The following is a 27,577-nucleotide window of genomic DNA, read 5'->3' as shown; positions in this document are numbered from 1 at the left end:
ATTTAAGCTCCTCAGGGCTCAGTGGGCCTGGGGCTGCTGGTCCCTTGAACGGCTTAGTAAGAGAGGAACTTGGCAGGTTTACAGGCAGCTGGCATCACAGAATGCCGCTTGGGCTGGGAATTGACCTCTGTCCCCAATTTTCTGGGTGACCTTGGGCGACCCCTAGTGGGATGTGTGACGACACGCAGCATCTTAGCAAGGATGGGTTTTGCAGCTTTGTACCGGATTTTGCTGATATATTTACTTTTGCCATGGGTACCAGTAGCATTTCCTCCAGTACATCTTTCCATTGTGGCTTGCTTTTATTCACTTGGATGCAGTGCTCGAATTCTCTTTTACACCATTGTATGTATGGAATGGGGTTTTGTTTAGCAGCAAATCCAATATATTTTGTCACTTATAGTGTATCACTATTCGTTGATGTCATTTTTTTCTTAGCTTTGGGACTTCTTTTCATTCCAGAGCTTGTGAACTCCTTCTAGAATCCTCTGGACTGTGTTTATGTAACCAAAGTGTTTTTCCCTATAGAACCAATTTCAGGGCACATTAAATATATATATTTTAAATTTTATTTTATTTTATTTTATTTTATTTATTTATTTTTTTAAAGATTTATTTATTTATTTATGATAGACATAGAGAGAGAGGCAGAGACACAGGAGGAGGGAGAAGCAGGCTCCATGCTGGGAGCCTGATGTGGGACTTGATCCCAGGACTCCGATGTGGGACTTGATCCCAGGACTCCAGGATCACGCCCTGGGTCAAAGGCAGGTGCCAAACCGCTGAGCCACCCATGGATCCCCTTAAATTTTATTTTATGTAATAACTTTAAAAAATAGCACTTTCTCTGTACTGGGCACTGTCCTATGTACTTTATAAACTTCTTTAATCCTCATAACAACTCTTTGAGGTGTGAGTTATCTCCCTTTTTTTAAGGTTTTATTTATTTATTTGAAATAGAAAGTGAGGGATCTCTGGGTGGCTCAGTGGTTTAGCGCCTGCCTTCAGCCCAGGGTGTGATCCTGGAGTCTCTGGATCGAGTCCCATGTCAGGCTCCCTGCATGGAGCCTGCTTCACCCTCTGCCTGCCTGACTGCCTCTCTCTCTCTCTCTAGCTCTCATGAATAAATAATTAGAAAAAAAAAAAAAAGAAATAGAAAGTGAGAGAGAGCACAAGCAGGGGGTACAGGGAGAGGGAGAAGCAGACTTTCTGCTGAGCAGGGAGCATGATGTGGGGGGCTGGATCTCAGGACCCTGAGATCATGACCTGAGCCGAAGGCAGACACTCAACTGATTGAGTCACCCAGGTACCCTATCTCCATTTTTAAAAAATATTTTATTTATTTATTTGAGAAGAGAGCATGCAAGCACAAGCAAGAGGAGGGGCAGAGGGAGAGGAAAAAGCAGACTCCCCACTGAGCAGGGAGCCGGAGCTAGGGCTGGATCCTAGGACCCTGGGATCATGACTTGAGCAGAAGGCAGATGCTTGACTGACTGAGCCACCCAGGTACCTCAGTGAGTTATCTCCATTTTATGGCTGAGAAACTGAGCCTCAGAGAGGTTCAGTAACATGCTTAAGTTCATATAGCTAATAAATGGCAGAACCAGACTGCAATCTAATTTTGTTCTCCTAACTATTCCATTGTGTTACCTCTGGCCTCAAATTATTTTCCCAGATAATGTAAAGTTTGGATGCCTCATCTGTACTTGTGTATCTTACAAGCCAAGAAGCAGGTTACATTCAGCTACTAGTACCATATCTTAACCTTAGGCCTGAGCCCCAGTTCCTCCTCAAGGTGACCTTGGGCCCCCAGAATATTGTTTGTAGAAGTGGGAGGGGCATGAAAAGAATTACACGAATTAATTAATTAATTAATTAATTAACTTACTTTTAAAAGATTTATTTATTTATTTTAGAGAGACTATGTGTATATGCAAGCCAGGAGAGGGGCAGAGGGAGATGGAGGAGAAGAGACGCAGACTCCCCGCTGAGGGCAGAGCCTGTTGAGGGGATGGTCTCACCACCTTGAGATCATGACCTGAGCTGAAATGAAGAGTCGGCCACTCAACCAACTGAGCCACCCAGGCACCCCATATGAATTATTTTAATGTTTGATTTATATACATTTCTTTCCTCAGATTTATTTCAATGCATAAAGAAGATCCTGGGGGCCCCTGGGTGGCTCAGTTGATTGAGTGGCCGACTCTTGATTTTGGCTCAGGTCATGGTGGCAGGGTCATGAGATTGAGCCCCATCAGGCTCTGCACTGGGTGTGGAGTTGGCTTGGGTTTCTCTCCCTCCCTCTACTGCCCACCCCCCTTGCTCTTTCTCTCTAAAAAATAAAAAAAAAAAAATTAGGAAGGACATTCTTTATTAAAAATCATATGCCTAGGGATCCCTGGGTGGCTCAGCGGTTTAGCACCGCCTTCAGCCCAGGGCATGAATCTGGAGTCTCTGGATCAAGTCCCATATCAGGCTCCATGGAGCCTGCTTCTCCCTCTGCCTATGTCTCTGCCTCTCTCTCTCTGTCTCTCATGAATAAATAAAATCTTTAAAAAAGTCATATGCTTATATATATTTATATATATGTATTTATTTTTTAAAGGGATACCCAGTTTATATATATTTAGTAATAAAGATTATCCCTCCTCCCCCACAACCCACACTACAGGTTTTGATACACAGTGGGCCTTCTGAAAGTGTTCTGAGGATGAAGACAGATCAAGCTCCAGGGAAAGTCTATCTTACCCCTTCTGAGAAGTTAATTTCTAGCCAGGGGAGAGATGCTGGTGATTTCTACAAGTTTATAGAGTTAGGTCTAATAGGTGATTATGTAAAGTAACTGCCAACTTCACAATGACCGATGAAGCTGGTTCTACTGTTTGCCTTTTTGGCAGATGTGGCGGAAATGGAGACCAGTAGTCTGCCCAAGTGACTCGGCGGATGTGTGTGGCTGTGAGGCAGGGGTGGGATGGGTGGAAAGTTCTTCCGAGTGATGTCCTTTTTGGTTGCCACTGCAGTCATTGCTCTGGCTACTGCTGCCCACCACGAGTGCCAGCTCTGCAGAAAGGACTGTTGAGCCTAGGTGCCCAAGAACCAGCCAGAGGCTCTTGAGGGCTCCAGGGACCTGGGCTGCTGGTGCCTAGAGGTGGGATCCTAACATCTTAGAACTGAGAGGACCTTGCAGGTTCAAGAGGCTGCTGGCATCCAGAAGGCAGACGAGGCTGGGCATTCTAGCCTCACCTTAATTTGGGCTAAATTGGCTAGGTGACCTTGTGCTTGCCACTGCCCATCGGGGGCCTGATGTGGAACTTGATCCCAGATCCCGGAATCACGCCCTGGGCTGAAGGCAGATGCTCAACCACTGAGCCACCGAGGCATCCCTAGTCTTTCCATTTAATGTATGAGGACCTTGAGGTCCAGGGAGGGACTGGGATTTTCCCATATAATTTTACAGCCCGAGGAATTCTTAAAAAGATCTCTTTTTTGGTCAATGGCATGGTAAGTACAGAGGCCCTGGAATCAGATTGCCTGGCATATAGTAATTGCTCATTAAATGCGGGCCATTGTTTTATTGAGCAATATCCTTTATAGTGATCAAGTGTGGGTCTTTCTCTTACTGGTTGTATGACCTTGCCCTGAGCAGGTCATTTAACCTTTTCCTGCCTCAGTTTCCTTAGGTCTGAATTAGGTTAATAACAACCTCTCTTTATGGGGGAGGATAAAACTTGATTATCTATGTATAATACACTTGGCACATAGCCCATAGTAAGTGCCCAGTAAACCCAAAAGTCTGTCCCTGCTGGTTCCCACAGCCCTTTAGAGTCCTGTCCAAATTCCCCAAGGCCCTAGAGGGCTCTCAAGGCATCACTTTGTCCCTGCCTACTTCTCATCTCCCACCAGTCTTGACCTCACCACTCCATTTCATGCCAACTTCATGTCCACAGGGTGCTTTTTGTTTGTTTTTTAACCCTTGTTATTTCTGATTTCAGCTTAGATGTCACCTCAACAGGAAGGTTGGCCCTGACCCCTCAGGCCTGGTCTCCCACCCTTCCTGACTCATGTGATTCAGTTTGCCACATCACACTTGACCAAGTTTGTAATGACTGGTTTTGTCCTTCCTTGCTCCATGGCGAACTGCCTTCTTCACTGTGGGACTCCCCAAATCCCCTGTAACAGGCTTGGAATAGATGATTCATGGTACTGGGCACCCAGTCTCCTGTCCTATCTCCTCACCTACATCCACATTGCTCTCCCGTGGGCCAATGTGATCAAGCTCTGTCCCACTTCAGACCCCTCCAAAGACTCCTTGGTGCTCTGGAGTCGGCCACAAGGAGGGAAAACCAGACGGTCTGTCACCTGACGTTGAAGGTGCTTCAGATCTGGCTCTAATCTTCCTCCCTGCTTCATCACACACACCAGTACTGAGGCTTTGAACAAAGTCCCAGCGCCTGTTTGTCTTTCTTTTCTCATCACTTGAGGTGACCAGGGGTGCTTCTGAACATCAGGTAAACCTCAGCCATTTATCGTCCACCCTCTGACTGTAAGCCAGCCTGTCCTGGTGGATATTGAGCTGTCAGGCAAGGAGCTGTTCATCTTAGAGCCTCTTTCCTGTAAGTATCACTCTGTTTCTCTTTTCCCAACCTTGTGGCCCCCACCTCCTCCTTTTCCTCCTTTGTCCCCATCAGGACCCATACCATTTTGACACACTGCCATCATCTGTGTGTTTCTGGCCTCTGCTTCCGTGCCCCTCACCCACTACACTAGATCAACTCTAAAATGTTTTCTCTGGGGATCCCTGGGTGGCGCAGCAGTTTAGCGCCTGCCTTTGGCTCAGGGCGCGATCCTGGAGACCCAGGATCGAATCCCACGTCGGGCTCCCGGTGCATGGAGCCTGCTTCTCCCTCTGCCTATGTCTCTGCCTCTCTCTCTCTCTGTATGTAACTATCATAAATAAATAAAAATTTTAAAAAATGAAAAAAAAATAAAATGTTTTCTCTGGCTCTTTGAATAATGTAGGAACAGTCCCTTGAACAATCCTATGCTGGTTTTAAAATCCTTTGCACATTCTAATATAATATAATTCTAATAAGGGATGCCTGTCTGGCTCTGTCAGTGGAGCACGTGACTCTTGATCTCAGGGTTATGAGTTCAAACCCACATTGGATGTAGAATTACTTAAAAAAAACAACATTGTAAGAAAATATTGCATTTTAGAGCTCTCATTCTGTCCCCCCACCACACACATGATTTGTTTTTAATATCTATCCATGTTGGTGCCTGAACATTCGATTCATTGTGTCAGAGAGCTGCCTGGTATTCCACAGCATACATCCACCACATTTCACTTCATTCTCCTCGTGACAGACACGTTGGTTCCCCCCAATGCCCTGCTGTCATCAAGACCACTTCAGGGAACATCTTGTCCTGCTCCTTCTGGGTCTCAGCACAAACCTCTTAGTGGAGTGGCCAAGCCTTAAGGGGTTTACTTGTTCCTAGGTATTGTTGGGCAGCCTCCTGCATGAGTGCCCCAATCTGCCCTGCACCACCCAGTATAGACAGAGTCCCTTGTTTCTCCATCTTTGTCGGTATTTGGTATCCTCTTTCTCACTGATGTTTGGCAGTCTGATGAGTATAGTGTCTTATTTCTGATTTCTTTCTGAACACCGATGAGATCGTTCTGTTGTACTTGTTAAAATTTCCCTTTTGTGTATCTCCTATTTATATGCTTTGCCTGTTTGCCTCCAACTTTTTCTTGTAATGTGTTGGGTGTTAATTCCTTGGTTCATTTTAGGGGCCCCTGGGTGGCTTAGCGGGTTAAGCATCTGCCTTTGACTCAGGTCATGATCCCAGGATCCTGGGATTGAGCTCTGAGTCAGGCTTGCTGCGCAGCAAGGAGTCTGCTTCTCTCTCTCCTCTGCCTGCCCTACCCCACCACCCCCTGTTCATGCTCTCTCTTTCCTCTCAAATAAAAAATAAATAAAATCTAAAAAAAAAAAAAAAAAAACCCACACACTTTAATTCCTTGGTTCATTCTAATACAGTAAAAATTCACCCTTAAAAAAATGAGTCTTAATAAACATACATGACTACATAATCACTACCACAGTCATGACACAATGGTTTTGTCACACCGCCCCCCCCCAGAATTCTCTCCTGCCCTTCCCTATACAGTCTCTCTTCACACCTCTTTTTTTTTTTTTTTTAAGATTTTATTTATTTATTCATGAGAGACACAGAGAGAGAGAGAGAGGCTGAGACATGGGCAGAGGGAGAAGCAGGCTCCGTGCAGGAAGCCCAACGTGGGACTTGATCCTGGATCCCCAGGATCACACCCTGGGCCAAAGGTGGCGCTAGACCACTGAGCCACCTGGGCTGCCCATCTTTTTTTTTTTTTTTTTTTTTTAATAAAGATTTTATTTATTTATTCATGAGAGACACACACACAGAGACAGGCAGAGACACAGGCAGAGGGAGAAGCAGGCTCCATGCAGGGAGCCTGATGTGGGACTCGATCCAGGAACTCCAGGATCATGCCCTGAGCCAAAGGCAGACGCTCAACTGCTGAGCCACACAGGTGTCCCTCTCTTCCCACCTCTTGCCCCTGGCAGCCACAAAGCTGTTTTCTGTCATATAGTTCTGCCATATTTAGACTGTTCTATAAATGGGATCATATAGTATATAGCCTCTGAATTTGCTTTTTCCTTTTAGCCAGATGCAATTGAGATTTGCCCACGTTGTGTATCAGTAAGCCATTGGTTCTTTCTTATTGATGAAGAGCATATACTGCATTTTGTTTAACCATTTATCATTTGAAAGGTATTTGGATTGTTTCTAGATTTGTAAATTTGTTTCTGATGACCTTGACAGTTTTGAGGAGGTATTTTGTGGAATGCCCTAGAGTCATGTCTCATTTCTCTCTTTCTTTCTTTCTTTCTTTCTTTCTTTCTTTCTTTCTTTCTTTCTTTCTTTCTTTCTTTCTTTCTTTCTTTCTTTCTTTCTTCTTTCTTTTCTTTCCTTTTCCTTTCTTTTCTTTTCTTTCTTTCTTTCTTTCTTTCTTTCTTTCTTTCTTTCTTTCTTTCTTTCTTTCTTTTTTTCCTTTTCTTCTTTCAATTTTATTTATTTATTGTTGAGAGACACAGAAAAGGAGAGAGGTAGAAACAGGCAGAGAGAGAAGCAGGTTCCATGCAGGGAGCCCGATGTGGGACTCGATCCCAGGACTCCAGGATCATGCCCTGAGCCAAAGGCAGATGCTCAACCCATGAACCACTCAGCTGTCCCCTCATGTCTCATATCTTGAACATTATGCCTTGAGTTTTGGAGGACATCCAATTGGGATGCTCAGTGGACTTACTGGCCAGAGCCAGTTACATTGTTGCCTGTGACAGAAGTCTCACGGGTTTTAACCATCATTAAAACTACCTTTATGGACTCTGTTTTTCCCCCAACATACTACCCCTCAATCTCTCTCTCTTGTTTTCTTTCATTTTTTCTCTGGTGTTTGTTTCCAGGCTGTTTTGGCTTTAGTTCTTGTCCAGACTATTTCCCATTGCTGGCAGCAGTGATTGACAATTGGTTTTATGCTCTATTTGTTGATCTCCTAACAGGGCAGTGGGCTGGGGTGTGTGTGTGTGTGTGTGTGTGTGTGTGTGTGTGTGTCTGTTTTCTCTCCAGTGGGAAATGTGGGAAACTGATTTGTTAGTCTTTTTTTTTTTTAATAGTTTGCTTGCCTATTTGCAAGCTCAAATCAATTAAATATTGAGAGCATTAAGAAAACATCGAAAGGAGAACAGCCCATTGAGGCTAGTGGGTTTTTGTGTCTCTTGGTTTATTTTGGCACATGGTTGTGGTTGTAGAACTGAAGCTGAAAGTTTTCAGAGTATCTGTGGGAGTCTGAAATATCTTCCTACTTTGTAGTGTGTTAATAAGTTAAATTGTAACATGTCTTAAATTTAAGGTTTGTTTTGATTGGTTTATCAGACCTAATGGGGCGTATATAAATAGAAGGAAATAAAAAATTTACAGGAAATGAAGAAAAGGAAGTTCTAAAAGTTTAAATGTACTAGCCTTTGAAAAGAAAAAAAAAACAACTTTATACAAACATTTGCTTAGCAAGATTTTTTTAAAAATAGTTACTATTTGTTTTAACAACTTTATTGTTACATAATTTACATACTGAAAAATTCACCCATTTAAAGTGTACAATTCAGTTAATTTTCACATATTTAAAAAGTTGTGCAAACCATCAGCACATCAGCTTGACCCCCCATCTGTGCCCTCCCTACCCCAGCCATAGGCCAGCACTGATACACTGTGTAGATTTGCCTATTTGGGACATTTAATATAAATGGAATCATGTAATACATAGTCTTCTATTAAGGACTTTTTTTTTTTTCCCAAAGATTTTGTTATTTATTCATGAGAAGCACAGAGAGGGTGGCCCGGGTGGCTCAGCGGTTTAGCGCCTGCCTTCATCCCAGGGCATGACCCTGGAGACCCCGGATCAAGTCCCACGTCGGGCTCCCTGCATGGAGCCTGCTTCTCCCTCTGCCTCTCTCTCTGTTTCCTCTCTGTGTATTCTCATGAATAAATAATAAAATTAAAAAAAAAAAAAAAAAAAAAGCACAGAGAGAAGCAGAAGGAGAAGCAGCCACCTTGCAGGGAGCCGGATGCAGAACTTAGATCCTGGGAATTCCAGTATCTCAAGGCAGACTAGTCAACTGCTGAGCCACCCAGGCATCCCACGACTTCTTTGACTTAGCATAGTGTTGTTGTGTTTTTTTTTTTTTTTTTTTTAACATTTAGTTTATTCATTCATGAGAGGCACAAAGAGAGAGAGGCAGAGACACAGGCAGAGGGAGAAGCAGGCTCCATGCAGGGAGCCTGATGTGGGACTCCATTCCCGGACCCCCGGATCAGGCCCCAGGCCGAAGGTGGCGCTAAACTGCTGAGCCACCGGGGCTGCCCCAGCATAGTGTTTTTGAGGTATATCCATGTTGTAACATGAATCAACACTTCCTTCTTTTAGTTGCTGAATAATGAATAACATTATGGTGCATGGAGAAAACATATTTACTTTTCTGTTAAGCAGTTGGTGGACATTGGAGTTATGTCTGTTTTTTGGCTATTTTGAATGATGCTATGAGCATTTGTGTAGAAGTTTTTGAGTGAATGTATGTTTTCATTTTCTGGCATGTGTACCTAGGAGTAGAATTGCTGAGTCACATGATAAGTGTATTTAATCTTTTGAGGAACTGCTGGATTATTTTCCCAAGCTGCTGTACCATTTTACATTTCCTTCCATAGTGTGTGAGGGTTCTAATTTCTCTACCTCCTTCCCAACCTTGTTATTTTCTGGGTTTTTAAAATTATTATTATAGCCATTAATTTCCCTAATGCCTAATGATGTTGAGCATCTGTGCATTTGCTTACTGGCAGTTTGCATATCTTTTAGGAATGTCTGTTCGTATCCTTTGCCCATTTAAAAATGGTTATTCATCTTTCTATTATTGACTTGTAAAGGTTCTTTATATATATCTCTAATCAGATATGATTTGCAAATATTTTCTATTTTATTTTTACTTTTTTAAAGTTTCTTACTTATTTAAAGTAATCTCTATACTCCATGTGGGACTCAAACTCAGGATCCCATCTATTCTTTTGTGTCTGGTTGAGGGTTTTTTTTGGACATTATGTTTGTGAGATTTTTTTTAAAGGATTTTATTTATTTATTCATGAGAGACACAGAAAGAGAGAGGCAGAGACACAGGCAGTGGGAGAAGCAGGCTCCATACAGGGAGCCTGATCCGGGACTCGATCCTGGGACACCAGGATCATGCCCTGAGCCAAAGGCAGAGGCTCAACTGCTGAGCCACCCAGGTGTCCCTGTTTGTGAGATTTACCCATTTTGATACATGTAGCTGTAGTTCATTGTCATTCCCTTGTCCATTTCATTGGTGGGCATATTGGGTTGTTCCCAGCATGGGGCTATTACAGTAATGCTGCTATGAGTCTCCTTGCCTATGCCTTTTGGTGGACGTGTGTCCACGTTCTGTTGGGTATGTATTTTCCTAAGAGTGGAATTGCTGAGGGGGTAGATGTCATGGGGTAGATGTATGTTCCACTTTAGTAGATAATGCCATTTGTTTTCCAAAGTGATTGTACTTGTTTATACTCCTCTCTGTATCATGTGAGGATTTTCCATTCACCCCCTCACCAGTACTTGGTATATTGGGAATTCTTTTCATATTAGCCCCTTTGGTCAGCTCCATTTATTAAGTCCCCCCCATCTCCCCACTGATCTATGATATATTACCTTTGTCATGTAATAAGAGCCATAAGTGTGTGGGTCTGTCCCTAGACTCTATTTTATTCCACTGATCAATCTGGCTCTCCACCATGTTTACTATAGCTTCATGTTAAGCCCTGAATTCCAGAATTTGCTCTTATTTTCCTCTTCTTTTTCACCAATATCTGGCAATTCATGGCTATTTACTCTTCTTTTTTTTTTAATTTTTTATTTATGATAGTCACACACACAGAGAGAGAGAGGCAGAGACATAGGCAGAGGGAGAAGCAGGCTCCATGCACCGGGAGCCCGACGTGGGATTCGATCCCGGGTCTCCAGGATCGCGCCCTGGGCCAAAGGCAGGGGCTAAACCACTGCGCCACCCAGGGATCCTGGCTATTTACTCTTCTATATAAATTTTAGAATCATCCTAACAAAATTCAATGAAAAACATTCTTGGTGGGACACCTGGGTGGCTCAGCGGTTGAATGTCTGCCTTTGGCTCAGGTCATGATCCCAGGGTCCTGAGATCAAGTCCCATATCGGGCTTCCTGCATGGAACTTGCTTCTCCCTCTGCCTATGTCTCTGCCTCTCTCTCTCTGTGTCTTTCATGAATAAATAAATAAAATCTTAAAAAAAGAAAAAAACATTCTTGGAATTTTGAACAACTGTAAATTACTTCAGAGGGAGTTCACATCTTTGTTCTCTGTAGGTAGGATTTATTTTTCCATTTATTTAGGTCATCTTTAATTTCAATTAATAAAGTTTTATAACTTTACATTGTCTTACATATTCTGTTCAATTTATTTCAATTGATATTTTCTTATACTATTTTCAGGGTTTTTTCCTTTTAAGTTACATTTTTTAGGTTACTGCAGGTATATAAAATTGCAGTTGACTTTCCTATATTAATCTTATATCCATTCACTTGACTAAATTCTATTATCTCCAATTATTTGTAGATTCTTTGTAAACACTCATGTCAAATAATGACAGTTTACTTATTTTCCAATCCTTAGGCTTCTCTGTTTTTTTCTTGTCTCTTTGTACTACCTGTGCTCTCCAATACAACGTTGAATAAAAATGATCATCGTCTCATTCCTGATTATAAAGTGTGGGCCAGGGATCCCTGGGTGGCGCAGCGGTTTGGCACCTGCCTTTGGCCCAGGGCGCGATCCCAGAGACCCGGGATCGAATCCCACATCAGGCTCCCGGTGCATGGAGCCTGCTTCTCCCTCTGCCTGTGTCTCTGCCTCTCTCTCTCTCTCTCTCTGTGACTATCATAAATAAATTAAAAAAATAAAATAAAATAAAATAAAGTGTGGGCCTTTAGTTTTTACCTCTTTTTTTAAAATAAATTTTTATTTATTTATGATAGTCACACACATAAATGTGGGGGTGGGGGTGACTGGGTGATGGGCACTGAGGTGGGCACTTGACGGGATGAGCACTGGGTGTTATTCTATATGTTGGCAAATTGAACACCAATAAAAAATAAATTTATAAATATGGAAAAAAATATTTTTAAGTAATGTCTACCAGCATAGGGTTTGAACTTACAACCCTGAGACCAAGAGTCACATGTTCTTCCAGCTGAGCCAGCCAGCAGCTGTGGGAAAATTTTTAACCACTGGTTCAAATTTCATCAATACTTGGAAGAAAACTTTCTTTTTTTCCCTGTTTTTTTAAAATTTTAATTCCAGTATAGTTAACATATAGTGTTATATTAGTTTTAGGTATACAATATAGTGATTCAGCAGTTTTATACATGACTCACTGCTCATCCTAACAAGTGTATTCTTAATCCCCTTCACCTGTTTCACCCATCCCCTCCTACTCCCCTCCCATCCCCTCCCACTCCCCTCTGGTGACCATTAGTTTGTTCTTTAGAGTTAAGAGTCTGTTTTTTGGTCTTTCCCCTTTTGCTCCTTCATTTCTTAAATTTCACATATACATTAAATCACTGGTATTTGTTTTTCTCTGACTTATTTCACTTCACTCAATGCCCTCTTACTCCAACCATGTTGTTGCAGATGGCAAGATTTAATTCTTTTTTAATGAATGAATAATATTCCAGGGTGTGTGTGTAAATACATACATCACGTCTTTTTTTTTTTTTTTTTTAGAGAGTGAGAGAGTGGAGTGGGAGGCAGAGAGAATTTTAAGTAGCCTCTACACCCAGGATGGAGCTGATGTGGGGCTTGATCTCACGACCCCGAGATCATGACCTGAGCTGAGATCAAGAGTTTGATGTTTAGCCGACTGAGCCACCCAAGTGCCTTACGGTTTTTTTTTTAAATCTTCATGGCTTTTTTTTTTTTTTAATTTTTATTTATTTATGATAGTCACAGAGAGAGAGAGAGAGAGGCAGAGACACAGGCAGAGGGAGAAGCAGGCTCCATGCACCGGGAGCCCGACGTGGGATTCGATCCCGGGTCTCCAGGATCGCGCCCTGGGCCAAAGGCAGGCGCCAAACCGCTGCGCCACCCAGGGATCCCTTCATGGCTTTTTTTTGAAGATTTTATTTTTAGGGGCAGCTTGGGTGGCTTAGTCAGTGGGCATCTGCCTTCAGCTCAGGTTGCAGTCCTGGAATCCTAGGATCAGCTGAGCCAGCCAGGTGCCCCAAGATAGTTTTTCATGGATTTAAATGAACCAGTCTTGGGGTGCCTAGGTGGCTCAGTCAGCTAAGCATCTGCCTTCAGCTCAGGTCATGATCCCAGGGTCCAGGATCAAGCCCCTCATTGGGCTCCCTCCTCAGCGGGGAGTCTGCTTCTACCTGTCTCTCTGCCTGCTGTTCCACCTACATGTGCTCTCTCCCTCTTTCTCGCTCTCTCTTTCTTTGTCAAATAAATTAAATATTAAAAAAAAAAGATTCTATTCATTTATTCATGAGAGACACAGAGAAAGAGAGGCAGAGACACAGGCAGAGGGAGAAGCGGGCTCCATGCAGGGAGCCTGATGCAGGACTCGATCCCTGGAATCCGGGATCACGTCCTGAGCCAAAGGCAGGTGCTTAACCACTGAACCATTCAGGTGTCCCATAAATAGAATCATAAAAACAAACAAACAAACCAGTCTTTTCTTTTGTGGCTTCTGAGTTTTGTGCCATACTTTGAAAGTTCTGGGTGTGCTTCATTGTTAACCTGTAAATGTTGCCTGTGAGAGATAAAATAGTAGTTGCTGCTGCTTTTCTAAATAGCTGCTAAGATCTTAATAAATTAGCTCACGAATGGAAAATTGCCTTCTTCCTGGCTTCTGAATGTGCTGTATGCATTCCCACTGCCAGACTTTGTTCAGGCTTCCAGACCCTGTACAATTCCTCTCACCTGCTGGTCCTGCCCTTCCACACACAGAACACTTCCCTTGTCCCATCCTCTGGATCCCGTCAGATCAGGGCCAAGCCAGCACAGAAACCAGTGAGGCTGGGCATGTTCTGTCCCCCCACACCAGTGAATCTGTCCCTTTCTCCCTTTTTCTGGGATGAAGGGATTGTAAACTGAGGGGTCAGAACCTGAGGAGGCTTGTTTCTAATCCTGTCCCTGCCACCTTCCGCAAAGGCTTTTGGTGCCACAGTCCTCTACAGAGTGACCATGACCTGTGACCCTGATGCAGGGCATGTGTGGTCAGTGCTCTGGGAATCCCCAGAGGATGCCCACAGCCTGGCCCACTGCTCCCCTGTTCCCTCCCTTGGGACTAGCTGTAGTGAGCGGATGGTCAGGCTCAAGGCCCTGGGGCCAGGGTTGAGGGCATAGTCGGACTGAGTCTGTTGCAGTCTTTGGGCCTGGTCAGGACTTGTTTGGGGCTGGCTTCATCTGGAGTGAAGGTCAGGCACTCATGGGGCTCAATTTGGAGGCAAGAGAGGAGGTGTTTCATGGGATTCTGACCAGGGTCTGGCTGGGAGGAGCCTGGTGCTGAGGTGGGGCAGAGGCCTGTGGGAAGTGAGACCTTTCTTGGCCAATACATGGTCCTCTCAATGCTCAGCACTCCCTTGGTTCTGATCTCAGGCCTTGGGGTGTGCTGTGGCTGGCTGGCTACGGGTGACCTTCAGGGAAGGCGTCTGGATCAAGCCGGGCCCAGAAGCTGTTCCCCAACCTTTGCTGGGGTCAGGTGGGTTGTATCTAGCCCAGGCCTGAGCCCTGTGGGGGATCTAGAGGTTGGGGCCCAGCCCTCCCTCTGCCTCAGATCCACAGGGTGACCTTAGGTCGTCCCTGCCCCTCTTGACTGTCTGTTTATTCAACCAGTATTTCTGCTCCTCCTGTGCCCCAGGCACTATTCAGTGTCCCCATCATTTAGGGTAACAGATCCCAGCCCTGCCCACCTTGTGTGGGATGTAAAAAGTGGGTCATGTGGCTGAACTGACCCTGTAGGTGCAGAGGGCATGGTCCAGAGCATACCTGGTAGCTGCCTGGAGCTGACCTCAGGGAATCCCTTAAACCTGTTCATTCCTACTTTCACCCAGAGCTGCTAGGATGCACCCTCCTTACTGTTCCCTAAGCCACTCTGTTCTTCCAGGACCACCAGGCTTTCCAGAAGCATTGAGGTGTCCCTGGAGACCCAGGATCTAGTCCTGAAGGCTGAGTGACCTTGATCTCTGTCCTCCCAGTGCCCCGGAACCCCCCACTGAGATATGCTGTGGTGATTCCTGACGGTACTCCCACTTGGGCCTCTCCCTCCCAGGAGGACTATTTCCCATAGCACCACTGTCTGCTCCCCACTGCTGTCTGGTCTCAGGGGAGCCTTCGCCTGGCTGGAAGGAGGTGAGGGTCTGGGCAGCCACCAGGGACAGGAGAGGGCAGGAGGGTGTTTAGGGACTAGGACTTCCTCCTTTTCACTCCTAGCAACAGACACACAGAACCAAAGCAGTGCTCAGACTTCTATTTAAGATTCTGTCTCCCCTGGGTCAAATGTCCAACCTACATGCATCTTCTGGATCACACTCCCGGTGGGATGGGCTATGTTCTAGTGGCTGAGCAGGGCACAGAGGAGGGGTCTGGCATCCTGCCCTCTGAAAAAGGACCTTGGTGAGGTTAGTGGCAGTGGCTGGGAAAGAGCTGTCATGCCCTGCATGGGGGTGCATGTGAAGTTGTGTCCAACAGGACAGAGGGCCTGTCCTGTGGGGAGCAGCCCTGAGGCCCAGCTCCCTAGAAGACAGTTCTCTCTTGGGATGGGGGAGGTCATGGTGGAACACCTGCTTCATGTTGGCTGTGTGCCCCTTGCCTGGAACTATGTTTGCTCAGCCTGTTCCCCCACAAGGAGCTGGGCCCCTAGCCCCTCAGAGGGAGGATCCCCTGAGAGGGTCCTGTAGGATCACGGGCATGGAGCTGATACACAGTGAGTGGGGAACAGGAGTGGGACAGGGGCCTGGGCAGGGGCATCCGAGGCAGCCTAGTCGTCCTTGTCCTTGGCACCATGCTTGAGAATGCGGGTGAACTCCACGTAGTTGAAGTTGCCTTTCTTATCAATGGGTGCCTCTCGGTACATCTCGTCCACTTCCTCGTCCGTGAAGCGGTCACCCATGGTGGTGAGCAGCTCCCGAAGGTGGTCCTCATGGATAAAACCTGGGGGCAGGGCCAGAGCCCATGAGACAGAGACTCAGGCTGGGCCATGCCTAACACTCCCACCTCACGGCACCCAGTCCTTCCAGACCTTGCAGTGAGGAAGGGGCCAGGAAAAGACAGAGCCCTGGTCTTCTGCTAGTTCAAGCTCCTAGGGCCCCAGAGGGAAGGGTTCTGCAGTGTTTCTTGGGGTACTTGGAGCTGTGAGTGTGGAGGCTGGATATATCTTACTTTGATATGAGCCCTAGAGTTCCACTGCTTGAGTTTTCATGCTCATCCCTCTTCTTCCTGGCTCTGTGACCATGGGTGAGTTATTGAACCTCTCTGTGCTCATTTGAGCTGGAAAACAGGGAGAAAAATATGCCACCCTGATACGGGACTATGAAGGGAGTTAGGAAAATGTTCTGCATGTACTTGGGCCTATGGCCCCCGAGAAACTACTGAAATCACTGTGCCAGCATCACTCTGGCCTGTCCCTGGGACAAACTAGCTGTGTGGGACAGAAGTCCTTTGTAAGATTTTAGGATGGGGCTGGTTTCTGCACCTTGCTGGCCAACAAGGCCTGGAGTGGGTTGGTTTCTAAGGAAGGTCTAAAGTGGGGGCAGTGTACTGGGCCAACAAATGAACTCAAGAAGTGGGAAGCCTTGGTGGATGTGGGCTATTGTGGTCTAGCATCTGAGGAAGAGAAGAAGGATGCAGCATAGTTTTTCTAGTTCTGGCCACGGAAACCAGCAGATGGGGATTTCTGTTCTGGCCTTTGGGGACAGGGGCCCTGTAGTCCCAGCATAGCCAAGCCCCACTTGTATCCCTGGGGACACCCTGGGTGAAGCGCTCAGCTCCAGGCCTCCACCAGGATGCTGCTGACCTGAGGCCTCCTCATCGAAGCAGGCAAAGGCGTTTCGGATCACATCTTCAGGGTCTGTGCCATTCAGCTTCTCCCCAAACATGGTGAGAAACATGGTGAAGTTGATGGGCCCTGGGGCCTCACTCATCATGCCCTCGAGGTACTCATCGGTGGGGTTCTTTCCTGTGGCAAGTGGGGCGTTTGTGCTGTCACTGCCCTATCCCCTCCTGCCTTCCCATCCCCTCCTGCCTCCCCATCCCCTCCCTTCATGGCCTGTGAGAGTCCCACAGGCAGGAGCTAAGTTCCATAAACTGTAGAACATCTTGCTGGGGTGGCCAGCTTTCTGACTGTTCTCTCCCCCAAGCTCTCCAGGCTACCCTGAGAGTTTCCACCTCTGGCCTGGATATCCGTGACCTCTCAGATGTAAGAGCCACCATCTGCTAACTGTCCACTGTGTCTGCTGCTCCATGTGCCCTACTGCATTAAATTTCATCACCCTGAAAGGTCACCATTCTCACCCCTACCTCACAGGCGTGGGACCTGAAGCACAGAGGCAAGGTGATTTACCCAAGGTCACATAGCAAGTAAGTGCAACCCACATTCGAACCCAGGCAGCTAGACCCCAGATTCCAGGCAGAGTTTTGAAAGTGGTTAAACCAATGAGCTGTGGTGTCACAAAGACTGGAGTCTGAATCCCAGCTCTGTGCTTTGGTATCCCCTTCCTCTTGGGAGCGTTGTCAACACGGCGGCACCAGTGGTCGTAAAATGCACAGAATAACACTTGGCATGGCCCTGTGGACTCATCAATTGCTGGGTTCAAATCCTAGCGCTCCCACTTACTGGCTGTATGACCATGGGTAAATTATTTAACCTCTCTGAGCCTCTATTCCTCATTTATAACTTGGGAATGATAATCATATCTACCTTGTAGGATATCTTTGAGATTTAAGATAGTTGTAAAACTGCTGCTGCTTTTATGATTTGCTGCTCTTATGTTTTAACTGGAGGATAAAGTTCTTAACCAAAAGGCCACGAGTGACCTGTGGCCCCACCAACAGGAGCTACAAACAGGATGTAGCCTCTTCTGGGTAGATGTCAGCCCCTCAACCCAGGGTTGCCCAGCCCTCCAACCGGTCTTCCGGCAGTGTTCATGAGGTTCATGGTGACCACTGCACAGGAAGGAAGATGGGCACACAGTGGGGCTGCGCAGCCGTAAGGGGCAGGGGCAGGGACTCACTTGGGCCTGTCTGGTCCCAGAGCTTGAGGCTTAACCACCACAGGCTGTATCCTCTACTACTGGAGGCTTCCTCTCTCCCTCAGCCAGTGTCTGACTTGGACACAGGGCCTGCCAGGAACTGCGGCTGAGGGTGGTATGTGTGGAGAGCCTGGGGGAGCAATGTGGGAGCAGGGCTGCAGACTGGGGTGGCGTGTTCCCCATCTGAGCAGTGGTGAATTATACAGCGTTCCTGAGCCCTTTCAGCTCTAGGTTTCTGATTTTAGGGAAGTCGCTGGAGTTAGAGAGGCTCTAAAGACCTGGCATGGGTGAACTTCTGAAGGAGAAGTCTTACTTCCCACGAGTACAGTGGAAAGTCTGTGCAGTTAAACTCTCTTTAGTAGCCCATCCTTTTCTTTAAATGAAGTGGAACCAGGCAGCTCAACCACAAATCTGCCTGAGGCCATCCTGCTCTGGGGTGAGCCTGTCTGGGTTCAGATCCAGTGCCCAACTGCTCTGTGCCTCGGTTTCCCTATATGTTAAATGGAGAAAATATTGGCACCTGCTCCCCAGCGTGGGTACCACACATCACTGCATGGGAAGTACTCCATAAGTGATGAGCAGCCTCACTGCCTGCTCCAGTTGCAATCCAGGCAGGACCCACTTAGACCCCAGCCACCGCCGTCTCTGCTCACCCAGTGAGGCCAGCATGTCATGCAAGTCCTCCTTGTCAATGAAGCCATCTCGGTTCTGGTCAATCATGTTGAAGGCCTCCTTAAACTCCTGGATCTGGGACTGGTCAAACATCGCGAAGACATTGGAAGTGGCCCGCTGTGGCCGCTTCTTGGTGGTTTTGGCCTTGGCCCGCTTACTGGACATCTTGGCTTCAGGTGGGTGGGGCTTCCCTGCAAGAAGTGGGTGTGGGGGAAGAGCCTGTGATCCTGGGCCAGGGAATCTTCCTGCCTACTCCAGACCAGGTTGTCAGTGCCTGGGCCTGGCATTCAAGGCCTCCCACAGGCTTGGGGCTTCTGTCACCCACCCAGCCCAGACAGGCATGGGCTCTGTGTGATAGCAAACAACTTCTCTACCTTTCCGAGCGAGTGTGCTCATCTGGGAATGGGGACATGAGGAATGCCCAGCAGTAGGGAATGATTGATTTAGTGCCTGAGAAGCCCCTGGAATGGTGCCAGGCCTAGAGTAAGCTATTTTTGCTGTGGCTGTTTGGGTAAGATACTTAGGATTGGGTCCGGTGCCAACCTGTCCTTGCTTTATCTCTTTTAATCCTTCCTAGCATTTAAACTGTCCAACTGTCCATCTCTCTCACTCCAAATGACAAGGTGGGTTGAAAAGTGGGAGGCTCTGAGGCTCCCTGCTGGCTCCTCCTGCCCCCAGCAGTAAGGAGCTGGATCACTGGGCCTGCATTCCTGACATTCTTATCCTGTCCTCCTCCTCACCCCCCGCCCCCCCCCAATCCCTCTGTGCTCCCTGTTCTGGATGTTCTGGAAGGCATATGCTCTGGGCAGTCCCCTCCCCCAACCCTGCCCACACTGGATCAGCCCCTCAGGTTGGCGATAGATCTGATTTGTTCTCACTCTTCAGTGCTTATAGGGGCATGAGGATCCCCCAGACTGGGAGCCCCAGCTTCTTGTCACCCTTGTTTAGACCTGGCCTCCTAGCTTCCAGCCAGTCTCTCCCATCCCATAGAGACCCAGACCTGTACCACCTATCATTTCACCTTGAAGCCCTCGAAGGTTCCTGCCACCCCCTGGAACAAGTCTGGGCCCCTGAGCCTGGCATTTAGGCCCTTGTGTGAACCCTCTAACCCTTCTCTCTGGCTGACTGTGGCACCCTTCCCTGTGCCCCTCTTGCCATCTATTTTCCTGCCATGCTGAGCCTCTGGATGTTTCCTAGACACCCCCAGACTTTCTTTCTTGGTCTCTCCCACTGAACACCCTTCCTTTTCCAGTCTAGTTCTTGAGAACACCCCCTTGGGGGGCAGTTCCCCCACCCTTGCTTTGACAGTAAGCACATAGAGGTTTTTCCCACCCTCCCCTGATAGTAATTACTAATACGCTAATGGATGATTGTTTAGTAAATGGCTTGAGGGCAACTGCAGCCTGTCTACTGCTCCCCACTACCCAGATGGAGAAACTGAGCCACAGCAAGGTGCTCTTTCCCTGAACCCTGTGAAGACCTAGTGCTGTGTGCTGGGGCAGGTGTGGGCCTGGCTGAGGCCACAGGACTAATGCCCCCCTTTCTCCTCTGCCCTGAGCCCTTGCTTGGGGGGCCTGCCTCCAGGAAGCCTCTGCCTGTTTTTAGCCCTAAATTGTGTGCTTGTGAATGTTCCTTGACCTGTCTCTAGGCGTTTATCCCATGACCCTGTTTCAGTCATTCTCAGACTTTGGTCTTTGAGATATTAAACCATGAGCAGGGATCCTGACCACCCTAGCCCTTCCCTATGGCCACAGCTGCCTATAGTCATGACATACTGGCTGCTGTGTCCTGCTGGACCCACACACCTGGCCCTGGGTATTTCTCACATGGTTCAGAGTGCATAGACAGATGCCCTTCGTACCCATGGCCTGGATCGGAGTGGGGTGGGGGCATCAACAGGGGTTTAGTGCTTTGAGGGGCCCAGTCCTTCCCTGAGCCCACTGTTCACCAGGAGCTTTGACTTATGGCACCCACAGAAGGCAGCCAAGAAGTAGACCACAGCCATGAGAGGCTGTGATGGTCATCATCACTGTTGTCACCACCCTCCTGTCTGCGAAGCTCTAGGGCAGACACAGCCAGGAGGAGAAAGGAAGTTACAGCTGGAGTCAGGAATGGTTAGGATCTTACCCACTACTCTGATACTGGCCTGGCCCTTCTTTTTTTTTTTTTAATTTTTAATTTTAGATTTTATTTATTTAGTAATGAGAGACACACACGGAGAGGGAGAGCAAGAGAGAGACAGAGACACAGGCAGAGGGAGAAGCAGGCTCCATGCAGGGAGCCTGATGTGGGACTCATCCCGGGTCTCCAGGACCACGCTCCAGGCTGCAGGCGGCACTAAACCGCTGCGCCACCCCACCGGGGCTGCCCTGGCCTGGCCCTTCTGTCTCCAAGGCCCCCCTTCCCCACTCTCTTCTATCCAGAGACCATGACATGACTGAAAACACTGAACTTTAGGGTTTGTCTATCCCCGATCTTGGGAAGCAGGGTGAGGGCCCCACCCCCACCCCGACTGTGCAGTTTAAGAAGTGATGCCCAAGAAGGGAAGTAGCATGCCCATGAGAAGGATAGAGTCTAGCAACTGGCGGCTAGCACCCTAGGCTTGGGTCAGTGGGTGGTAACGGCCAACCCTTAATGCCTCAACGCAGAAGGAAACACATATCCTTAAGAGGCTTATGGTGGGCCTACTGCAGCTGAGGGCTCTGTGGTGACCAGAGGCAGTTTCTAAGCTTGGTTGAGGAAATGAGGTCAGAGACAGGCCAGGTCCTTAGCCCTGGAGTCATCCCCTCCTGCTCCTGGAGGTCCTAGACACTAGGGATCAGATAGAACTAGTATTTGGCCTGGCTGCAAGTAGGTGCCACCTCCCTCCTCATGCCTGAAATCACCCCACAACAGCAAGGACAGGGCCTGTGTTCCCCATTATCTCATGGTCCCAATGGCTGGTAGTGCAAGATGCCTTGCTAGGAAACTCACCTTCTCTGCAGCTGAGTTACCTCTTTCCTCAGAGCAGTTGGAGGGCTGGAGAGGAGGAGCAGGGACCGAGGTTCCCCGGTCCAGGTCCCTGTCCAGCCGGCAGTGCCCTTGGGAGACCCTCCCCACCCAACAGGCGCCGTCGTTGTGCAGATGGCCCAGTCCTGGAAGCCCCAAGTGCATGCACACAGCGTTGGCCTGTGCTGGGCGGGTTACCCCAGCTCCATCCCACTCTCCTGCCCCAGGAGATGGGGGTGGGGAACACGGATGCCCTGGAGGGGTCTCAAGGAGCCTGATGGGGCTCAGTTTCCTGTCTGATCCACATGGGTTTCCTGGGGCTGGGAACGCCGGCGACCTCCCCTCCTATGGGCACCCCAGACTCTGGGCTTGGCGTCTGTAACTTCCCTCGCCAGAGGACCACCGGCTGCCAGAGCCTGGAACTGCCTCCCTGCTGCCCAGCGCTGGCCAGAGTCCCGTCCCAACCGCGCCTCCCAGCCCCAGGCCCGCGAGGGCTGTCCTTGCCGAGAGCACGGGCGTCCCCGTCCGTGGGGCCGCACACCGCCTGCCCTGGCCCCCCGCGTCCGCGGCTCCCACCTGGTGCGGAGAAGGCAGAAGGCGCTCGCTCGCTGCGTGGGGCTGGTGCGGGGCCGCGGCCCTCGGTCGGGCTCCGGGCTCGGTGGGCGGGGCGGCGCGGGCCTTACAAGGCAGAAGAATGCGCGCGGCGGGGCGGGGCGGGGCGGCGGCGGGCGCAGCCTTATTTGGCCTTGACCCACGGCGGGCGCTGGGTGCGCCTTCCCCGAGTGGGCAGGGGAGGTGATGCGGGCGGCCCGGGACCCCTCTCCCCTGGTTGTCGGGGAGGTGGATTTATCTGGACTCCCCCTTTCTCCCCAGGGAGGCAGGCAGACACCGGCTCCCACTTCTCAGACCCTACCCCCGATTCTCCCCGAAGGCCGCGGCTGCCTGGCCCGTTCCAGGCCCGTTCCAGGCCCGTTCCAGGCCTGTTCCCGTGGGAAGGCTTCCTTCCACCAGGCCAAGTATGGTTTTTTTCCCCAGTCTGAAAGAAGGCGTGTCAGACGGCCCCGCCATCCTCCATCCTCACGTGCAGGGCCACTGGTCAGGCCCCTCCTGGTATGGGGGCACACCTGGGGGCTGGGCAGGACTGTGCTGGCGACAGCCCCCCTCAGCCAAGTCACTCTCCTTTCCCGCTGGCCTCAGTTTCCTATAAAATGGGAGGGTGGTGGTAAAGATTCAGGAAAAAAGAGTGGCCAGGAGGACCCAAGTAGTAACCCTGGGAGCCAGCAAGAGGGGCAGAGGCTGGGGGAGTTCTAATCTGACCAGCACCTAATCTGATCCCCTCTTGTTGGCATTAGTTGGAGGATGGAGTCAGAGAGGACAGATCCACCCCTCCCCCATGGTGCATCAGGTCCTGTCCATCATTTGACCCTTGAAAGAGACCACCCTACCCACCTGGACTCCAGCCCAGTCTTCTCTCATCGCCCCATTTTGAACCAACACAGACTTTCCCAAGGGAACCTTCCAACACCCACTTATTTATTCTGTAAATATTAACTGACCCCTGTTACCTTCGAGGCATGGTGCTGAGTGCTAGGGAAGCAGCACTGCGCTGAGGTCATCACACTGGGGAAGCAGTGTTTGTGAGGAAAATACAATGAACCAGTAGCTACATGGCTTGGAGAGAGAAATGAGTTCCTTGAAGGAGAATAAAGCACAGTTATGAGAGAAAAAAAGAGAAAGGAGGGAAGGAAAGGAGGAAGGTAGGAGAGTGCCTCCTGGGAAATGACATTTGGGACTACCAGAAGTGGTGACAGAGTGAGTGAGTGAGGCAGGTAAGGGAACTTTGCCCAGCTCCTGGTCTGGGAGCAGCCAGTGGTGAGTGTGACTGTGGGGAGGGGGTGGGAAGAAGCATGGGAGATGAGGTCTAAGAAGCAGTGGGGACTCAGCCCCTGGCTCCTTGTACATGAGACATCAGAGTGCTGAGTGGAAGGGTGACGTAATCTGGCCTGTGTTTTAACTGATTCCCTCTGGGTGAGACCAGTGAGGAGCTTTTCAGCAAGATGATGTGTTCGAACTGGTGGGGTTGCAGTGGAGCTGGGGAGAAGGGGTGGAGTTCTGAAAATATTCTGAAGTTGTGTCCAATAGGATTTGCACATGGATTGGAATGTGTGTGAAAGAGAAGAGTCCAGGGTGACTCCAAGAGTTTTGGTCTGAGCAATGTGAGAGAGACAACTGCCACTTGCTAACGGGTCAGCTATGGGAGGAGAGTAGGTTTGAGGAGAACTGTTTTGGACTTATCAATTTTTAAAAACTGTTAACTTTGAAATAATTTCACACTTGCAGGGATCCCTGGGTGGCTTGGCAGTCTAGCGCCTGCCCTCGGCCCAGAGCATGATCCTGGTCTCCTGGGATCAAGTCCCGCATCCGGCTCCCTGCATGGAGCCTGCTTCTCCCTCTGCCTGTGTCTCTGCCTCTCTCTCTCTCTGTATCTCTCATGAATAAATAAATAAAATCTTTTAAAAAAATGTTCACACTTGCAATACGGGTATGGGAACTATACAAAGAGTTCACCCAGACTCTCCAGTTGTTAACATTTGGCTTTATTATATTCTCTTCTGTGTGTGCGTGTATGTGTGTATGTATCCCGCCCCTGCCAGCATCATTTGAGAGTGACTTGCATTCATCATATCCCTTTACCTGGGAATACTTCAGTGAGTATCTCCTAAGAAGGGGATTCTTTTATTTTTTTTTAAAGATTTTAAATTTATTTATTCATGAGAGACAGAGGCAGGGGAAGAACCAGGCTTCCTGCAAGGAGCCTGGTGCAGGATTCCATCCCAGACCCCAGGAGCATGCCCTGAGCCAAAGGCAGACACTCAACTGCTGAGCCACCCAGGTGTCCCAAGAAGGAGATTCTTTTCCATATCCATTGTATCAAAATCAGAAAAATTTAACATTGATTTAATACTGTTATCTAATTTGTAATCCATATTCAAGTTTGCCAGTGATCCCAATAATGTCCTTATAGAAATTTTTTTTTCTGGTCCACCAGCCAATCCTGGGTTATCATGTTTCTTTAATCTGTGTGTGTGTGTTTATGTGTATGTGTGTGTGTGTATGGTTAAAAAAAAATTACCATTCTAACTGTTTGAAATATGTAGTTGAGAGGCATTAAGTACATTCTAAGTACATTCACATTGTTGTGTAACCATCACCACCACTCATCTCCAGAATTTTTTCTTCCCCCACAACTGAAATTCTGTACCCATTGACACTAACTCCCTGTTTTCTTCTCTCAGCCACCAGACACGCACTATTCTACTCTGTCTCATGAATTTCACTAGTCTAGGCGCCTCCTGTAGATGAAATCATGAAGTCCTTTTCTGACTGGCTTATTTCTCTTAGCATAATGTCCTCAAGCTTCATCCATCTGGTAGCATCTGTCAGAATTTTCTTCCTTTTTAAGGCTGAATAATATTCCATTGCACAGAGAGACCACATTTTGCTCATCTATTCACCATTGATGAGCATTGAGTCATTTCTACTTTTTGCCCATTGTGAAGAGTGCTGCTGTGAGCATTGGTGCACATTTGTGTATGTGTGTATGTTTTCACCTTTTAAAAAATATTTTATTTATTTATTCACAGTAGACACAGAGAGAGAGAGAGGCAGAGACACAGGCAGAGGGAGAAGCAGGCTCCATGCAGGGAGCCCAACATGGGACTTGATCCTGGGTCTCCAGGATCAGGTCCTGGGCTGAAGGCGGCGCTCAACTGCTGAGCCCCCCCGGGCTGCCCTGTTGAACATCTTTTCATGTGCTTTCTGGACATTCATATATATGTCTTTTTGGAGAAATGGTTATTTAGATATTTTGCCCATTTATATGGCTTGCAAATATTTTTTCACATCCTGTGAGTTATCTTTTCATTTTCTTGATATTTTCAAAACACAAATATTACTTTGCGAAGTTTATTTTTTCTAGTTTCTCATGCTTTTGGCATTATAATTGAGAAGCCATTGCCTAATCTGAGGTCATGAGGATTTACACCTGTGCTTTATTCTAAGAGTTTTATAGTTTTCGCTCTTATGTTTAGGTCTCTAATCCACTTGGAGTTAATTTTGGATGTGGTGTGAGGTAAGGGTGCAGCTTTCTTCCTCTGCATGTGGCCGTCCAGTTGTTCTAGCACTATGTTAAGACTGGTCTTTCCTTGCTGAAATTCATTGGCACCCTTATTGAAAATCAGTATTCTTAAACATATGTGTTTATTTCTGGATTCTCAGTTCTGTCTCATGGATATAAATGTCTATCCTTCTGCCACCACCAGTCTTGATGACTTTAGTTTTGTAGTTAAGTTTTAGAATCCAGAAGTATTATCAAGTTTTGTTCTTCTTTTTCAAGATTGTTTTGCCTTTTCAGGGACTCTTGCATTTCAATGTGAATTTTAAGATCAGCTTGTCGATTTCTGCAAGGAAAGAAGGTTTTGATAAAGATTGTTGAATTTATATTACCATTACCGTAATGGAGTATTACCATCTTAATATGAATTTTGATCCAGGAACGTGAAATGCCTTTCCTTTTACTTAGAGCTTTTAGAATTTCTCTTAATGATGTTTTATAGTTTTCATTGTACAAGTGTTATACTGTTCTTGTTAAATTTATTCCTAAGTATTTTATTCTTTTTAATGCTATTATAGATGAGATTGTTTCCTTTAATTTATTTTGAGTGTTCATTAGTACTTGAACTGTTTTTACTTACAACACTTTTGATACATAATGGGTTTTTTTCTTTACACCAACCAATTCTCTGGACACCAACTGGTTGTTCTACAATTCTGTTCAGTTCTAAGCCTTACTACCTGGGGTTGGTGTCAGACTCCATGGGTTTAAGGGCTCAGTCCCACAAGATTGCCCTCATATCAGATGCCGATTGCAAATATTGGTTACCCAGGTCACCCACATTTATGTCCAATTTAGCTACAAATGGGTTCCTACACCTTCCCACCAGGTTAAATTGCTGGAACTGCACAGAGAATGGAGGAAAACTTATTATTACCAGTTTACTATAAAGGATATAACTCAGGAACAACCAAATGGAAGGAGGTGCATTAGGCAAGGTGGGGGTCAAGGAAGCTTCTCTGCTCTCTCCAGGGCTCCCATTGTCCCAGCACAGTGAAGTATTTACCAAAGCTCTCCAACCCAATTTAGGGGTTTTGATGGAGGTTTTATTACGCAGGCATGATGAAATCACTGGCTGTTGATGATCAACTTAATCTCTAGCCCCTCTTCTCTCCTTGGAGGCTGGGGAAGTAAAGCTGAAAGTCCCACATCTCTAATCATGTCCTAATCTCCCTGTCAATTAGACCCCATCTTGAAGCTTCCTAGGGGCCCCCAGTCCCTGTCTTCTTATTAGCATTAAAAGGCCACGCATCATTTCAGAGATTCCAAGGGTTTTAGAAGCGATGAGTCAGGAAACAGGGATAGACACTGAATATCTATTTTTTATTGTATCATAGTGGAAAAATAATTGATTTTTTAAAAATATTTATTTATTTATTTGAGAGAGAGAGAGAGCACGTGAGCGCACACATACCCATGTGTGTGGGGAGGGGCAGAGGGAGAAAACCCCAAGCAGGCTTTGTATTGAGTGCAAAGCCCAACATAGGGCTCTATCACTACCCATGAGGTGATGACCTAGGCTGAAACCAAGGGTTGGACGCTTAACCAGCTGGACCATGCAGGCACCCTACAATTGATTTTTGTGTATTGGTCTTATTTCCAGGAACATTACTGAACTCATTTTATTAACTAATAGTTTATTTATGGATGCTTTAGGATTTTCTATATGAAAGATCATGTTTTCTGCAAATAGAGATAGTTTAACTTCTTTCTTCCCAGTTTGGATTTCATTCATTCATTCATTTATTCTCTTGCCTAATTGCCCTGCCTGGGCAACATTGCCCTCCCATACAACGTCAA

General features: G+C 47.3%; 2 protein-coding genes across 3 annotated transcripts in view; one reads left to right on the top strand and one right to left on the bottom strand.

Moving 5' to 3' along the window:
• LOC144298922 (uncharacterized) overlaps nucleotides 1-27,577 on the top strand; it is an 87,760-nt gene that overhangs the window by 16,750 nt on the left and 43,433 nt on the right. The window lies entirely within an intron of this gene.
• MYL9 (myosin light chain 9) lies at nucleotides 15,150-22,341 on the bottom strand. 2 transcript variants are annotated; one of them, XM_077873028.1, is made up of 4 exons: nucleotides 22,180-22,341; nucleotides 18,597-18,806; nucleotides 16,710-16,871; nucleotides 15,150-15,847 (listed from the first exon to the last, which is right to left on the bottom strand). In XM_077873028.1, the coding sequence occupies exons 2-4, from the start codon at nucleotides 18,778-18,780 to the stop codon at nucleotides 15,675-15,677; spliced, it is 519 nt and encodes a 172-aa protein (XP_077729154.1). In that variant the 5' UTR covers nucleotides 18,781-18,806; nucleotides 22,180-22,341; the 3' UTR covers nucleotides 15,150-15,674. The 2 variants fall into 2 exon arrangements, with proteins under 2 accessions (XP_077729154.1, XP_077729155.1); XM_077873029.1 differs by lacking the exon at nucleotides 22,180-22,341 and adding an exon at nucleotides 21,589-22,122.

The sequence above is a fragment of the Canis aureus genome, chromosome 26 (genome assembly GCF_053574225.1).
Source record: "Canis aureus isolate CA01 chromosome 26, VMU_Caureus_v.1.0, whole genome shotgun sequence".
In the NCBI taxonomy this organism is placed as follows: domain Eukaryota; kingdom Metazoa; phylum Chordata; class Mammalia; order Carnivora; family Canidae; genus Canis; species Canis aureus.
The sequence above is the reverse complement of the archived record's forward strand: the minus strand, read 5'-3'. Positions and strand labels throughout refer to the sequence as shown.

Bases quoted from the DNA above. Each gene is read 5' to 3' on its own strand.
- MYL9 (XM_077873028.1), bottom strand. From the start codon at position 18,780: ATGTCCAGTAAGCGGGCCAAGGCCAAAACCACCAAGAAGCGGCCACAG. The intron at 16,872-18,596 runs GTGAGCAGAGAC...CACTTGCCACAG, and splicing joins TGACATGCTGGCCTCACTGG to GAAAGAACCCCACCGATGAG. The intron at 15,848-16,709 runs GTCAGCAGCATC...CCCTGCCCCCAG, and splicing joins CTTCGATGAGGAGGCCTCAG to GTTTTATCCATGAGGACCAC.